Here is a 16,524-nt window from a genome sequence, read left to right on the forward strand (position 1 = left end):
TCACATTGAATGCCTTGTAAATTTCCCTGCAATTCTTGAATAGACTTGCTTTAAAATCACTGTTGCTTTTATATCTACTTCTTCCCACTAAACTTTCTTGTGTTTGTATGGAGTGTCATATGAACAGCCAGCATTAATAACTGTTAAGCCAACAACAATGGCGTAATAAATAATAATAATAATACATTTACTTAGAATTGCCTTTCATAACACTCAAGGTCACTTAAAGAAGGTAATGACTGTCCCATAAAACATGCCCATAAAAAAACACTTCTGAATTAAAAATGAACCATTTGCAATTTCTGAAAGCCTGAAAACCAGAATTACCAAAATTACAGACTAGAACTGCAAGCAGTTATGAGTTGGTTCACCCTCAGCCCCGCCCCTTCCTGCGCACTCAGTTCCCCACATCCTGCCAAGGTGGCGCTGTTGTGTCTCTTAGCATGCCAACCGAGTTGGGAATTTACAGAACAGTGATTACTCTTTAAAGGTGTTACCATTACAATGCATTTTGTAATGGTAACACAATGCAGTACCACCCATAGGCATGCATTTCGCCTATGGGTGGTACTGCATTAAAAAAAAATTCATTAAAAATGTATACTTCATAAATTTCCCAAAACATTTTCAGACAACCATTTCTATGTCTGGAACAACAAAAGCCAGCTCGACAAAATAACAGAAATACAAACTTAAATATATATAACTCTGTTTAATGAATCTGAATAATGTAAGATGATTCACTTTTTGAACTAATTTACTTTTCAATAATATTCTAATTGACTGAGATTGCACAATTATTCAATTTAGGCCTGCAGAGCTCTGTGAAATGATCATGTCTGTTGAGCTTTTTCATATTTAGATCACATCAGAAAGGTATTTCATCTGTTTTATGTTACTTTGTTCAAAAACAGTCTCTGACATACCACTGAGATCACATAACAGCTGAATTTATACTGAAAATACAGACTGGTGGAGTTGGTTGCAGGAGATTTTATTTAGGGGTACAAGAGAAATGGACGCTAAATAAAGTATGACAGACTTTTAAGGTTTCATTTGTTAAAGAGAGATGAAAGCCTTTTAGATTTCTCTGTTTAAAACAGGCCTCCATGTTGATTTATCCAATAAAATCCAGAATAATATGCCGATGCTTGTAGAGAAACTTTAGAAAATGTGAAAAAGCCCAACAGGTAATGATCTACCATCTGCAAGGCGCTGTCATTAAGCATTTTTGCAGGTTTTGTACTTAATAAAAAAGGCCGACATGCACATTTCAGGGTGCACAGAAACCTTAAGACCACAAATGAGCACAAAGCCTCCTCTCGTAGAACTCCGAGACATCACACAAATGAAGGTGCTTTGACAAGTTCAGCTGTGGTTTTGATGAAGGGCATTACGGCCAACAGCAATTTCTCTCATTATTAATGGATGACAGGGGCTATGAGGGCTTCAAGTATAAAAAAAGGAGTGATTAAAAGAGATGGAATCTCCTTGGCTGAGGCGCAGAAAAAGGCAGAATGGAGCAGGCTTGTGAATTACAATCTGCAAAAGTCTGTTAGCAGAGAGAGAGAGAGAGAGAGACGGAGAAACACAAAGGATCACCAAAACTCCCCTCAGATTCCTTTGAAGAGAATCACCAACAGGTATGAGGAAATGGAGTCACAAAAATAAGCCAAAAAACATCACAGATTTTCATCCTCTAGCAGCCGCACTTGAAGGGCAAAGACTGGTAAAGAATCCTCAGAAGGGAGAAGGGCACTCTTCTGTCAGTGCAGTGCAACTGTTTGCAACTGTCATCTTGTTTACAGCATATTAAAAACCAAGTTGGGCACAGTCAAAAAAAAAAAAGTGTGGTCATGTACACAACTGTCTTTGGCAAGAAGTCCCATTTCCTACATCGGAGTCCGTTATCCGACAGCCTCGTGTTCATGTCACCTTCGGCCCATTTCGCTCTGTCTCATGAAGTGGATGTTGTTGACACTGTCTGCCAGCTCGGGGTACTGGTCAACTGAAACCACATAGTATCCGTCATAGCCTTGCACCTTCCCTGAGCCCAGAAGCTGCTGCTTCTCTCCCTCAGTCCAGGTTCTTGAGCCTTCCTCCCCGTCTCTGAGTCTCTGGCGCTCCCGGGCCCAGGCCTGGCCGACGGCCCTCTGCCGGGCCAGCTCCAGAATGCGGGCTTTCTCTTCGTCTACGCTGCCGCCGTATCGCGTGTTGAGGAGCAACGATCCATGCTGCAGCTGGATGTCGGTTATGCGCCTAGTCCTGCCATTCAGCACGGTGTTGACCTGAGACACGGTGACGTTGACACCGTTCTCCAGCGTGCGCCGGCCAACCGTCATGCCAATGAGTGCCAGGTCTCCTTCCACTGAGCCCAGCTTGACAAAATGGTGGGTGTCCATCCCCGCGATGGTGAAGTGAAGGTTTTCAAGATAGAACGCGTCGTTCAGAACGGCGGCCATGCGGCGTCCATCCTCGTTGGCCAGGCTGATGATGTCGGTGCTGATGCGGCCGTCTCGGATGGCGAACTTCACCCCCTTCCCAAAGATGGAGCCGCCGGAGGCGAAGATCTTCTTCCCCTCTGTCTGGGGACATCCTGCGCTTTTGGCGTTGTAGATTTGACCAAAGCGTTCCAGCTTGACGAAAGCTTTGAGCTGCCTTTGAACTTCGCACTGAACGCCCAGCAAAGACTGCAAAACAAAGACAAGACTGGTTAGTCTCAGCCCACGCAGCGCCAGCTGAGAACAGCACCAGGAGTAGTTTGAAATCAATGAAACAGAAACAAATTGCTTTACAAAAGAATCTCACTTGGACTTTTTCACATTTTGTCACATTATAATCTCAAACTTGATAGTATTTTACTGGAATTTGCTCTGAAAAATAAGTTGTAAAAAATACACAATTTTCCTTTGTGTTGGTCTGTCATATTAAAGTCTAATAAATTCAATTCCAAGTTTGTAATTGTAATGGAAAAATGTGGAGTAGCAGTATGGATTGTCTAGCAAGTCACTATAAAGTGTAAAACTTTACACACAATATTTACTGCTCGCTAACTTTACAAGAACAGTTTCCATCAGTTTACAGAAAGTCCAACAAAAATCTGTATGGCATTGCTTAAAACCTCCTTCTTGTTGAGTAAGTTGAAATAAAAATGCAAAATTCATATTTGATTGAATGTCACTGCTGGGTCTCATGAGTATTTTCTCACAAAATGTTGATGAAACAGCTTTTTTAATGGCCAGAAAACAGATCCATCATGTTCTGTTCCTGTCAGTACATCTCTAGTCAAGGTAACAGCGGACGTGTTTGTCAGAGATTGCAAATCTCTCTGATCATAAAAATTTGAAAAAAAAAAAAAAAAAAAAGCTAGTGAAACTGCTGTCTTCTAAAAGCACTGCTGGGCCTAATCTGAAACAGGAGATTTTTGGTAACTGAAATATGCAGCACAACTCATTCTGCAAGGGATCAAAGGAGATATCACATCCCCTCCAGCCAATGTTTATGCTTTGTCCTAATATTACGTGACAAGAGATGTTCCTCTAAAAGAAAGACAAAAAAAAAAAAAAACCCAGAGGATGATGCGAAATGGAAGCTGGCCAGAAAACAACGAGGCAGTCGCCTGCGTGCACGTAAGCAGCAACCAAACGGCTTTAAAAATGCCTTCAAGTCACCAGCCAACATACGAGGCTCCGCGTATCCTGAGGAGTTCCTGCCAAGTAGTAACATGCAAAGCCTTCCTGACAGTTTTCCAGTTCTGACTCTGGTTAGAGGGTGGCTGTGGGTTGAGGGATTGGTGTGGGGGGCAGAGCGCTCTGCAGCATGCAGCACGTCTGACCATCGGTTGACATGACACTGCATCACATCCTGGATGAACACATGTCAAACGGAGGAGACGAAAAGGCACATGTGCTATGGAGGTCCTCACAAGCAGTGACCTGTTCAGTTGTTCTGAGGGCCGAGGGAGAGGGGACGAAGTGCAAAGTCCTCCACTTTACTTCAAACAGCCTCCAGGGAAACTCCAAGAGACGCATCAGTCACATAGCAGGGGGTGCAATGAGCCTCCAGCAAAACCCTGAATGAGAGATAGAGCCTTGCGCATCGCAGACCTCATCTCTCCGTCTGCTCACGGCACTTTTCAATCTCTGCGTTGGATCGAGCAGCATCACAAAACGGGGGCTTAAGCAGACAGAGATAGAACGGGAGCTGTTCTTTCCTTCTTTTTTTTTTCTGAATAAAATACAATCAAATACCAAGGTATAGATGTACAACATGCAGTTTTAAAGTTGTATTGATTCCTGAAAGGGCCCAATATGTTCCTGGGCTTATCTGGCCATTTGCAGTGAGGATCAACCTGGCATTAGCCATCTCAGGGCATCCTTTCAGAAAAAGGGATTCTGGATAAAAATACCACACAACAGCTCATGAACAGGATGAGGACTAATTATATGGATCCAGAGGTGTGCTGAAGGCGAATCTTCCTCAAAAACATGACGGAAAACTTCAAAACGAGGCTAACCTCACAATTCGAAGCCTTAATGATTACACAGTTTGAGCTATTTAGGTCTCTAAATAATTGAGGAGCTGCATTTTGTAGATAAATCTTTTAATTTAGATGTATAAATGTTCTGTTTTCTGATAGAAAGAAACAGGAAATTTTCCTAAAACCAAACATATTAAGATATGGACTTGCATTTTTAGTGTTTCATTTCAACAGAGAAGGCGAAAAGCCTGTTACAACTTTGAAACGTCTGAACTGAAAATAGATGGGATGTTGTTTGAGTTCTGTGTTGCTTCTCCTTTGTAGGTTGATAACTTTGGTGAGTTCAAAGATTTCTGTGGGTTGTTAGCACCGGATGACTCAGTCCCAGGAGATTTCCACAGGAACACTTCCAACAGCAGCCCAGGCAAGATGAGGACACCGCTGTGGTTTTTACCTTTATGGTAATGCTCTACACATGAGACATATGAAATGTCTGTGCCAAGAAATACAGAAATCCCTGTTACATTTTAATCTGCTTTGGAAAGTTGAGTCAAGTCTACTTCAAGGGCAAATAGCATCTTACTCAAGAGCTAGAAAACCAGAAGAGACTGAAAATAAGAAACAAATAAATCAAATTCAGACATCATGGTCAAGCAGTTGGCTCTCAACTGTCCTGAGTTCACTTTATTCCGGTCTTTCTTTTTTACTCAGTTATCGACATTAGACTTGGAAAGCAACAAGCATGGACACAACTGAAAGGGAAAAGAAGGAAAAATTACATGTGCCCTTTAAATTATATAACAAAAAACAACCACATAAATAATGACTTGGTACCCATTTCAGGCTGGTCAGACCAGTGAGGTGGCACAGAGGGGTCAACATAATTTGTTTTACCTCAAATTCTGCTTTAGCATAATTTTGTTTTAGTGGTAAATTATAAGTTGATAACTTATAACATATGGAGTTTTAAGTTTTGATAACTTAAAACTCCATTTTAAGGATTGATAACTTAAAATGGAAGCTAGAATAGCTCACGTATAACGTTTTTTTTTTTTTTTTAAATATCAACCCAGTAGCTTTCAATGTACACATTTTTCAAAAACAAGTTCTCTGTGTTAGGGTAACAGCTGGAGTGTCATGCAACACAAATCCATTCCTGTGCCATTCACTTGTCTGGCTGTAACCAACCCCATGAAAACAACAGTGGCCTCTTCAATAATTCAAGTGAGTTGGGGGCTACCTAAAAGGGCTGATACAAGTGAGAATCAGAGCCTGTATACTACTTCTCAGACCTTAGCCGGCAGAGTATAACCGAGACGAAATCGATGGCCGTTGGTGGAGGGGAATGGAGAGTGAATTTCCCTAATGGCAGGACAATTACAAGAACTGTTTAGCCTGACCCCATTCCCCAAGATGGGGATGAGGGGGCTGAGACCTGGCTCACTGGGCCATGTTTGGCTTGGTAGTTAGCAGCTCCTCTGGGAATGTGGCAACAAAGAGCATACTCATTTGCTAATGACGGTGAAAAGGAAAGGGGACAAAAGCACAAGGCAATACTTTAGGGTGAAAGCTGAGATAGATGAGTGACTACCTTGGTGCTGTCCCACTCCTGTGTCTTGATTTGGGTGCGGACTAACTCGTAGGAGGGCTCCATGCTCTCTGTGCTCGGTTTACGATAGCCGGGGATAACATTATACAGCTGGAAGCCAAAGGTCACAAGCCAGCTGTTCACATCTGTGGAGGAGAGGTTAAAAAAGTTAAACTTCTGGAAAAAGACAACAAAGGAGGAACAGACAAGATTAATTTATTAAATCTGATCAGTTGACATTTTGTAGTTAAGTGGCTGCCTTCTTGAAATGCTCTTCAGTCAGGAGGAGCACTTCATTTGTCTGTAAGAGTGGATGAGCTATCCTGAACACTCAAGACGATGTTGGTGATTCATGTCCAGTCCTGCAGATGCCCCACTAATGACACACAGCTGGATTCCAGAAACAACATCTGAGCACGTCTGCAGCTAATTATGGACTGTAATTTCATGTCACCCGAGACTTCAACAGAAAGATATTTTGAACACTCAGTGGGTTCCTCCAACAGTACTATTTCTCTAATGAGATGCGCGGGGAGGCGAGTGACATTTCCAAGATTTAACTCCGAGCAATCACGATAATGCAATCCATCTAAAAGCAGCAGCCAAAACGGTGGTTGTTAGAACTGCTGCAATCCACTTTTCACGTTATTTGCTGAAATACTCACTTCCCCCCTGAATCTTTTCAGATTCTGTCATGTCAAAACCAGAAACTTCAGTGTGTTTTATTAAAAATATGTACGACTGAAAATCAAAAAGTAGTATTGTTTTTCTTATTTTGACCGCTTTATTCTGTCGTACCTGAATAAAATCGAATGCAAACAATTCAAAATTCAGCAGTCTACCTGTCTGCATAAAGTGCATTGTGCGTCCCTCACAGGACTTTTTCCTTCAGGTATGGCTTTGCCATATTTTCTTTTACAAATGGTCCCGCTTAAGAACGAGCAGTGGCGCCTTCTTCTGGATGGCGGCCACATTACAACACTGAAAGTAGATCTAAGAGGATGTCATTAATTAATAGAATGGAACAAATTTTAATCTAATAAACTATGAATTGACAATAATAAGTCTGTTAATTGTTTGCATCCCTAGTTTAGATACAGCCATCTTCTAATTAACTGTGATTACATCATACACAACAGGATTCTTTTTACCAATTATGCTTTCTTAAAATTTATTTGGGGTAATAGAAAAGTGGGTATACAAACAATCCAAAAACTGAACACAACCATATATACCTTTTATTCCCATCCCAAATTTGTAATTGTTGGGTTTAAGTGTTGGGTTTATCAAATAAAACTAACAAAAAATAAGGTTTCTGTTCTCAATGTGAAAAATGTAAAAAAGAAAATAAATAAGTAATGATACTTTTACAAAGTTCTATCAATGCGATCATTTTTAAGATCAGAGAGCAACATGTCGGAGAGAAAAGCCTGTTCAGTTGCAGGTATTTGTATCCTGCTCCTGTTATTGACAGCAGAGTCACTGCCACGGCACATGGGTGGCAACAGATTGCCAATACAACACTGTGGCGCACAACAAAGCTTTTTTAAACAAGAATTTGTTTGGGAACAATGAAAGGACCACAGTCATTTAGTGAATGGAATTTAAATGTCAGTGCCATCAATCACAGTTGAGGCAGACCTGCTGCAGTATATCTATGGGTCTGTTTAGTATTCAGAGCCCCTTATGGAGGACTGTGAAGCTGAACGGTGCTCTCATTGGAAGGAAGTTAAATGACTTTGTTGGAGCAAAAGAAGTTGAAGGCTGGATCCCAATTAAACAAAAAAGGGGCTTAATTTACCTCTCGACACGGTGGAGAGGAAATGAGAGTGAAAAAAAAAGTACCATATTCCCTATCCATATTATGCAGGTAAAACAAAGAAAATAATTGCAGAATTCCTTTAACTACAGAGAATTTACTGGGTATCGTTAACATAGTTTCCCTTCCAGGCTCTAAGGTTGATGCAACCAGCCCTGGCTATGATTTCTATGAATCCATTGTGCCCTCCTGTTCCCCACTGCGGTGCTTTCACTGTCATTTGTCCTCCCCCTAACACAAAGGAACAGAGAGTATTTCTGTGAAGGATCTGAGTGTTCAACAGCAGAGAGGGCCCGGCCATAAAGCACGGCTCCCTTTGAGCATTTTCAAAATGATAGCCGCTGGGCGCTTGCAGAGGTGGAGATGCACATAAACACACTGAAGCCCGACATCAGCGAGGGAGCTCTTAAACATCTACTAAATGTGAATTTAGTATTTTATATTAAATTTATTTTATTTTATTTTTTAAATCTGATTCCACAAAAATATTGGGTTGTTACTCTTTGTACACATTTATACTTCAGGAAAACTATTTTTTTTTGTTCATGATTTATGAAAAACTTTCTTGAATGGTAAATTTCTTGTCTCCTCCCATGTTGTAAGTGTATAGAAAAATAGAACTGTCTCATCATATTTGTCATTCGGTTTTAGTCTGAGTGAACCATGGGAGGACGAATTACCTGTCATGTAGCACTTTGTCTCCTCATTATTGCTGAGTGGGTTGTTATTCTTAAACATGTACAGGTTGAATGGAACGATGCGATTGTTATTGAGATGACTCCAGATCTCTCTGTCCGGTGTTGTCCAGCGGCCAGCGAGGACATCGTAATCCCGTTTGCCCATGTGGACCAGTTTGCTAAGAGGCTCATACAGTCCTCCCTGGTAGCCAATTATAATCTGGAAGCTGGGATTGGTGTCCAAGTAAACCTCTCCGAATGCCGTGTGGAGAATCTGCTTAATCATGAGGCCTGAACCACTGAACACAGCGAGAGGAGTGCCGATGTTGTCGCAAGCCACGTAAAACTCATCGCCGCTGCTCAGCTCCATGGCAAACAGGTGTCCCTGCAGATCGTAGTATAGCGAAGCAATCTCAGAGCTGGAGTGGTTGTACATGTGGGTGACCCGAGTGGGGCTGGACAAGTCGGCATAGAAGAACTGCAGGTGGTGACCTGTGCTGCTTCTGCTGGAAACTCGCCTGCCCAGGCCATCGTAGCGATACTTGATGCTCCACCCACTGGCTTTGTTGTACACCTTCGTCAGCAGACCGGCTGAGTTGTACTCAAAGTAGTCGTTCCCTCGTTGCTTCAGGAAGCCGTCCTCATCCATCCGGTACGTCACATCTCCCAAGCGGGTGATGCGGTCTCTGACGTCGTAGCGTAGCGGGGTGAGGCGCGCGCTGTTTCCAGGGCTGAGGAGGTGCAGGTTGCCGTTCAGGTCGTAGCTGTACCTCCACAAGGGCTTGTCGTTGATGGAGACCACCTGGAGCTGACCGTCAGCATCATACTCATAGGTGTAGCGTGTCGTGTTGGCGTAAGGTCCCACTTTGAGCTCTTTGGCCACCACACGCCCCATGTTGTCATACTGCACCATCATCCAGTACATGAGCGAACGAAAAATCTCATACTGGACCTCCTTCACTCGACCGTAGGCGTCAAAGTGTTTGGTGTGCGTCATCACTGCAGTGGTTATAATTTGATTTATGTCGTAATAAATTACTCCAAATTTGCCAAACTGTTCTGTTTTGCCTGACACGTCGTCATAGCGATACAAGTCGATTGGTAGCGGAGTTTCGTTAATGACCGCCTGCATGCTGGTGACTCGGAAGCTGTTGTCATAGACGTAGTCGAATCTTGCGTTGACCATGCCTTCCTCGCTGAACCTAAATATTTGCCTGTCGATGAGCGGGCCGATCTGTCTGTACCGGATCGTGCAGGTGAAGCCTTCGCTCTGGAGGTTGACGGTCTTCAGCATCCCCGCCATCTCGTCGTAGGAGAAACCAATCCGTGTGGTGTCATAAAGGATCTCCAGCAGCTTGGAGAGCTTGCCGTACTTGTAGATGACCCTGCGACCTGTTCCCAGGTGGGTGGTCTGCAGCAACTGCCCGGCCTCACTGTAGTCCTGGAGCACCGATGCGTTGCCTTCGGGGGGTCGGTAAGTGTTTCTGTAGTAGCCAATAGAGCGGGACGTCTCCAAGGTGTGCCGAGCTACGTTGGGCATGGTCACGGAAGACAATCGATCGTTTTTGTCAAATTCAAAGATGTACTGCCTCTGACTGTAGAGAAGCAGCACCATGGACTGCAAGGAGAGAGAAGAAACAAATTATAAGACAGGAATAAATGGGACATCTTAACCAAGTGGCCACTATAGTGTACAGAAACATTTGAAAAGCGGGAGTGCTCAAGTCCAGTCCTCGAGAGCCACTGTCCTGGAACATTTAGATGCATCCTTACTTCAACAGACTGGGATCAGCTCGGAACATGCCTGGTAACGAGCTATTCATTTAATTCAGGTGTATTGGAGCAGGGATGCATCTGAAAGTTGCAGGATAGTAGCTCTTGAGGACTGAACTTAAGCACCCCTGCTGTACGAACTGGAGACCCCCAGGTCAAAGTGGGAAACACCTCGCAAGGTAGTGGAGAATGACCGAGCTAAGATCCTGTGATAATGGTCACCTAACCAGACATTGTGATCATCGATAAGCAGCAGCGGACTGAAGTTGTGCTTGATGTGGCTGTCCCAAATAATGGACATATCAAGAAAAAGAAATAAGAAGAGCGTTACGAAGGGCTCAGGAGAAGCCTACCATATGAAGGCAACTCTATTGAACAGGATCATTGGAAGACTTGGGGCAGTGGCCTCCACACTGGAGAAGTGGCTCCACCAAATACCTAGAGTAACATCTCACGTCTCAGTTTGGAAGAGCCGCCATCCGAGGAACAACTAAGATACTATGAAGGACCCTCAAGCTCCCAGGCCTCTAGTAGAGTACCCAAAAATGACGTTTTCACATCCGTACCCCTTTACGATGATGCACATCTTTGTGGTGGTCTAGTGAAATCAAATACATTAACATTTGTGTTTGTAACAGGAGGATATGAAAAAGTTCAGCAATTTAACAAGCCACTGTACATATGATTGTATTTACAATCCCAATAAAAGCTTCAACATGTAGCGCTGTGTATTTTCGGATGAAGTTCAAACCATGAAACTTGAGTTTTTATTCCTCTACTATTAAGATTTTTTTACATGGTGTCATAAACATGCTTTTTCTTTTTTTTGCCTGTGAGCTTTTGCAATCTGAACAGCATGAAGTAACTGAGTATTTCCCAACTCAGCAAGGCACATTTTAGAAGCAGTAAATGATGCCTTTAAATCATATGCAAGGTTGTCTCACCAGGTTGCTGAAAAACTTATGATAGGCTGTTAAAAAGGTGACTGGCTGCCGTTTCTTATCATAAATGTCTAAGCTGGAGAACAGCAGCTCTATTCTCTTCCTCCACAAGCATACCTTTAATTAGAGAGCAGGAGGCGACATTTCTTGCTGTTCTTTTCATCTGAGCTATTTCTGGTTGAACTTTGCTGCCAGAGTGTGGTAACAAAGAATCATGTCTACAACGCACCAGACACTTTTAATTATGTTTTGGCTGATATTTGTGCAAGAATCTTTCCGTGTGCTGCAGATACCAGCTAGGAGAATTGCAAGTTCATTTATATATCTTCTCTAATATCTTCTGTCAACTTTCCAATGCACACACACTTTCTCTACAGTATTTATAACAGTTTTATACTGAAACCATTTATTTTCCTTTAAAAGTTTAAAGGTGCTTACCTTTTCGAGGTAAGTGTAGCTCCAATATTTACCATCAGCAAATATCTGGGACGTGATTCTGCCGTTTACGTCGTATTCCATGCGGACAGACATGGTGCCTCTCTGGACCCCCGCCACATGCCCCCCAGAGGAGTAAGTGACGTTAACTCCGTTGAGACGGCTGCTTGGAGCCCACAGAGTGGGCCGACCAGCGTGATCATAGTGGATCCGCAAAGTGAACTTCCTGTGATCATCATAGACCTTTTCTGTCCTGGTGATCCGATCAAAGTCCAGTGACAGCAGGTTCCGGTTATGAACCTGTTGGATAAAAGACAGGAGATGTTTTGAAATAAATGATGTTTGGACGTTTAAAATCTTGGAAAGAAAGTGGTGCATGTCTTTTTAAAAGGATAAAGTTTAGCAGAAGCACTTGATCATAAAGGAGTTATCATTTTTTTGGGTCTTATTACAGCTTTTAATTTTAACGGTGGAGCTGTATCTCAAGCCAGCAGGAGCAAAAAGAAAGTAATGAAGAATTTCAAAAATTCTTGGTCTGTGTAAAGACACAGCAAAGTTCTGTTATGAATTAGACATTTGAGTCACATTGATCATCAAAACTCCTTTTCTCTGCACACTGAAAAATGCTTATGAGTCACAGATTCTTTTCATTGTAACTTTGACATTTCTGCAAGCTGCAAAAGGAGGAAAAAACATCTTTAAATCCAACTGTGCAGAGAGAGTAGCTTAGGTGATCTGAGAGCTTAACGAAAACAATGAGCTCTAGTTTCTCTTTGCTCAAACCAGAAAATAAACACCCTGAAAAGTGTTGACCTTAAGATGCAGAATCTTAGCTACGGGTTCAGCACATGCATAGCATTTCAAACACTAATCTATTATGATGTTGGTGATTTTTACTTTTTTTTCTAAAAATGGTAAGTAACACAAAAACATTATATTTTAGTATTTGTATTTAGTTAGCAATTTGCCAACTCTGGAAAGTACCTCCTCTTGAGTCCAGCCTAAACCCAAACTGTTAGTTTTGTTAGTTAAGTATTGAAGCTGCTGCTCTCAGACAACATTTCTCCTGAATTCGTTTTTCTAATCAGACAAATTCCCACATGATTCACATTATGGACTGAAATTTTAGCTTCCTCTGCTTTCGTCTTGGCTTATCATCATCTAATGCATTGACGCCTGAGCTCAGGGTTATGAATGTCATCTCTCTTGGGGAACCTTTGGTTGGGTTCTTGGCAGCCTTGTGCTTGCCTTCTTTCTTGTACATTTTAAAAATATACATTTCTCACTTTCAGACATTGTGTAAAAATGGTGCCTTTAATTAAAGGAATGCATGTAATATATACTTATACAATACAACAAAAATGTGCAGCAGCAGATAGTCATATTGAATCCAACAGGAAACGAGGGGATTACGAAATGATCCCCATTCATGCTTCAAAAGCTTATATCCCTTCCCTTTAGGGATATAAGTGCATCAAAGAAAATGCTGTTTGTTGATGTAAAGACTTAAAAAGTTCGAGGCGTAAGCTTTAATGTATTTAATGAACAGGAAAAAAAAAATCCATATTTTTCAGTATTTGACCTGATGCTCACCAGTCAGAGCCGATCAAAGCCAAATTGGCCATTAACTGCGTAATGAACGATTTTTCCCACATTAACCTTACAGCAGGCTTTTTTTCTGGCTTGATAAAAATGCCTGATATGGATAAGAAATGTCAGTGGCTCAGAAGTTTGCTTCTGGCTAGTTTCCTGAATCATCCTACTGAGCAGGTCACACGGGGGCTTGCTGAGAAACCCTCCCTTTTTTCAATCTCACTCCGAGGAACGCATGCTTAGGTCTCTCATCTGTGAAGGGACAATTACACCAGAGGCAATTAATGCCACTGATACCCAATTGAGAGGATTACTTTAAGTAAAACCAAGAGAGTTAAGAGCAGGAGCAATCCATGGATATTTAGAGCAAGCCAAAGAAATTCAACTTCAAGACTGAGGAAGATGAGGGTCATTTAGTCAAGAAATGAGAACAGGGGTCTGTGTTGGGATTTGCTTTATTTTAATTTTTAAGAAGCAATGAGAACTGTTATCTTTCAGACTTATCCAGAGACACATTGGTACCCCTGCAATGCAAATGCCAGGCAACAGCGTGCAAAGGCAGCATTGTGGCTAGGTATTTCAGCCTTCCAAATCACTTTTTTTTTTTTCAAAATTTTTTTGAATATGATTGACAAAAAGAATCCGCAAGTTGTTGTATTTTCCTCAAATAATTTGGATTCATATTACAATCTGTGAATTTTACCGGGTCAACCACCACAACTTAATCTTAGGTATGTTTTAAATATGCATTAACAGGCACCTTGGTAGTCTGGTGGGTTAAAGGGGAATTTATGTACGATGGATGAAATTTAACAAACCAAACTGCAATACGTGATGCTGAAGAAGTTGAAGAAACACAACTTTTCCAAGACAATCTACCATGTGCCTTAGGGTTTCTTTTATGGGAAAGAAAAAGGCCGTTCTGTATCTACTGAGACACTTCAGTCCTTAGTGTCTCAAACTATTTCCAAGGCAACAGAGCTCTGCTTTCTGTTAGAGAAAGTTTATCATGCAGCGTGAGCTGATTTCCAACAGACTCATCTTGTAGAGGTGAGAAAGGAAAGAAAAGCATCTGACAGCAGAGATCCAAAGATCCCACGAGAACAGGAGCCCACTCATGGGGAATAATTTTCAAATTGGATGCTGTCTCTTAAGGGAATATCTCAAAGGAAATAAGTGAGAGGAAGCAAAAAATAAGACGATAGTTGCAGCTCACTACACTCACAAAGGTAGATTTCTAACTGTTCTGTGAATAACATATTACCAGGACATCAAATCTCCAAATCAATAGGAAAGATTTTTGCGTCAAGTGACAGTCTCAATTTGTCATTTTACAAATCTGCCTTTAATCATTTCTGGTGATTTATTTAGTCCTCTGGCTGTTTTCCTCAATAACAACAGTGGTGTTGTTTTTCACTGCAGTTAAAAGAAAACATTTTTCTAACTTGTATCTCTTTTGAACAGCAAACTCAACATGATAAGGCACTATGATAATCCTAAGCTGTTACGACACAGATCTCAGCTTTGTCTCTGTTTTGTATTCAGTGATGAAGAGGATAAAGAGCGCTGCGATGGTGCAGCAGCAGCCCCGAGGGTTCTCTCATTATTGTAAATTAACAACCTGCCCAAACTAAGAGGAGGGTTTGTTATCGTTGAGGGATACGGTCACTGTGCCTCATGAATGTAAATCAAAAAGGAAGTCTGAGGAAGGGATGGAGAGCCTGAGAGGGATCCGAGACTGCAGAAAAAGGGAGAAAAGCAGCCTTTTCAGAAATGCAAAACCCAGCGAGTGTAGTTCCACAGCGTGACAAAGACGGTCAGAGGAACAAACTGGAAGTCAGACAGAAGGAACCTGCTTTCCCCTGTCGCCTCTGCTCACAACAACAGATGTCTGTGAAGTTGGAGCTACACAGCTGCATATCTGTTTTATATTCCGACGCCCCCGCCCTGCGACCCTCCAGCCGCGCGCTGCGACACTCTCACCCTGCCGCCCACATAACATCACTTGACATGTCACTCAAGGTCGCTCAATGATTTCAGCTTCGTTCATCCCCTCTGTTCTTGCCATTAGGCCTGCTCCCATTTCCCAACACAACCCTGGGGGGCCGTTGTCTGTAACGTACATTAGACACTTTCACTTCCAAAGGGGACGACAGGACCATTAAATGAACAGCCAATGACAGACAAAGTGGCACCTCCCCATTAGCAGCGTTGCCTCCCAGAAACGGAGGAGACGGTTTAAACCAAGTTCCTATTGGCTCTACATGGCCAAGACATGCAGAGCATTATTATGCTTTGCCAATGGGCTCCGGTTTGAAACACACCTGTTGGTTTTCTGTGAACATGATGATTCGGGCTCATATTATTTAACTGAATTTCAATGTAGAAATGATAATTACAAATCAGAGCAAAAAGATGAGTCAGAGTTGTTACCCAGCATCTGTGTACCAATGTGCTGCTGAGGTCACATAGAGTGAACAGTTTGAGAACAGTAGAGAACAAACAGCCTCATAAGGAGCAAGGAACGCAACATGAATTAAAGTGTGGAGGAGAATAAAGCAGGGCTAAATTATAAAACACTATCCTAAGCTTTAAGAATCGAGAAAAGAACAGAAATGGCACCAAAACAAACACGTCAAGACATGGCAATCCACCTAAACCAGCAGGCTGAAAAAGGACAGCACTACTTAGAAAAAGCAGCCAAGACACCGAGGGTAACTGGAGCAGCTGCAGTAATCCACAGCTCAGGTGGGGAAAATATTGAAAACTGTTAAGCATATAGCTAACGCCAAAAGAAACCAAAAGGAAGTCTTATTTGTGTTTTACCACAAGCTATTCTGGCAGGCACATTATTGCATTTTTTTTCCTCATCTTCCCTCCGGCTCTCCAAGGGGCCCCTAGTTCTTCCAGGTGGCTCCCAATTTGATAAACACTGGTTTAGATGAAAGCATATTATTTTGATAGAATTGCCCAGTCAAAGTCTTCATTGAAATCCAATTAAGATTTGGTGGCAAGACTTGAAAAAGATGGTAGAGACATCCCATAAAATAAAAAAAAGAAAAAATCCTGGTTGCATAACATAGTAAGCCAGATCTTCTTATTCAAAATGTACACCACATTTTATTTCAAAACCATTGCGAAACCAAGACATATAGCAGCTTATGTAAAAGAAATGTGTAATGCGTTAAAAGGGTGAGAATACTTGTCAAGATATTCAG

The 16,524-nt window shown here is 42.0% G+C and overlaps 1 protein-coding gene and 1 long non-coding RNA gene across 14 annotated transcripts in view; one reads left to right on the top strand and one right to left on the bottom strand.

The window, feature by feature from the left end:
- Positions 1 to 766: 766 nt before the first annotated feature.
- The window catches only part of tenm4 (teneurin transmembrane protein 4), a 218,941-nt gene continuing 203,183 nt past the window's right edge, over positions 767 to 16,524 (bottom strand). For all 13 annotated transcript variants that reach the window (XM_015030423.1, XM_015030419.1, XM_015030420.1 and 10 more), the window contains 4 exons: positions 11,717 to 12,013; positions 8,568 to 10,182; positions 6,072 to 6,214; positions 767 to 2,690 (listed from right to left, as the gene is read on the bottom strand). In XM_015030423.1, coding sequence (XP_014885909.1) covers positions 1,932 to 2,690; positions 6,072 to 6,214; positions 8,568 to 10,182; positions 11,717 to 12,013 — 2,814 coding nt within the window. In that variant the 3' untranslated portion in view covers positions 767 to 1,931. The remainder of the gene's footprint in view (positions 2,691 to 6,071; positions 6,215 to 8,567; positions 10,183 to 11,716; positions 12,014 to 16,524) is intronic.
- On the top strand, positions 2,698 to 3,545 carry LOC106946217 (uncharacterized). The gene is made up of 2 exons (XR_001424721.1): positions 2,698 to 2,953; positions 3,068 to 3,545. It is a non-coding gene; the product is annotated as an uncharacterized LOC106946217 (long non-coding RNA).

The sequence above is a fragment of the Poecilia latipinna genome, unplaced genomic scaffold (genome assembly GCF_001443285.1).
Source record: "Poecilia latipinna isolate Pla-1442-1.1 unplaced genomic scaffold, P_latipinna-1.0 Scaffold181, whole genome shotgun sequence".
Classification (NCBI taxonomy): Eukaryota; Metazoa; Chordata; class Actinopteri; order Cyprinodontiformes; family Poeciliidae; genus Poecilia; species Poecilia latipinna.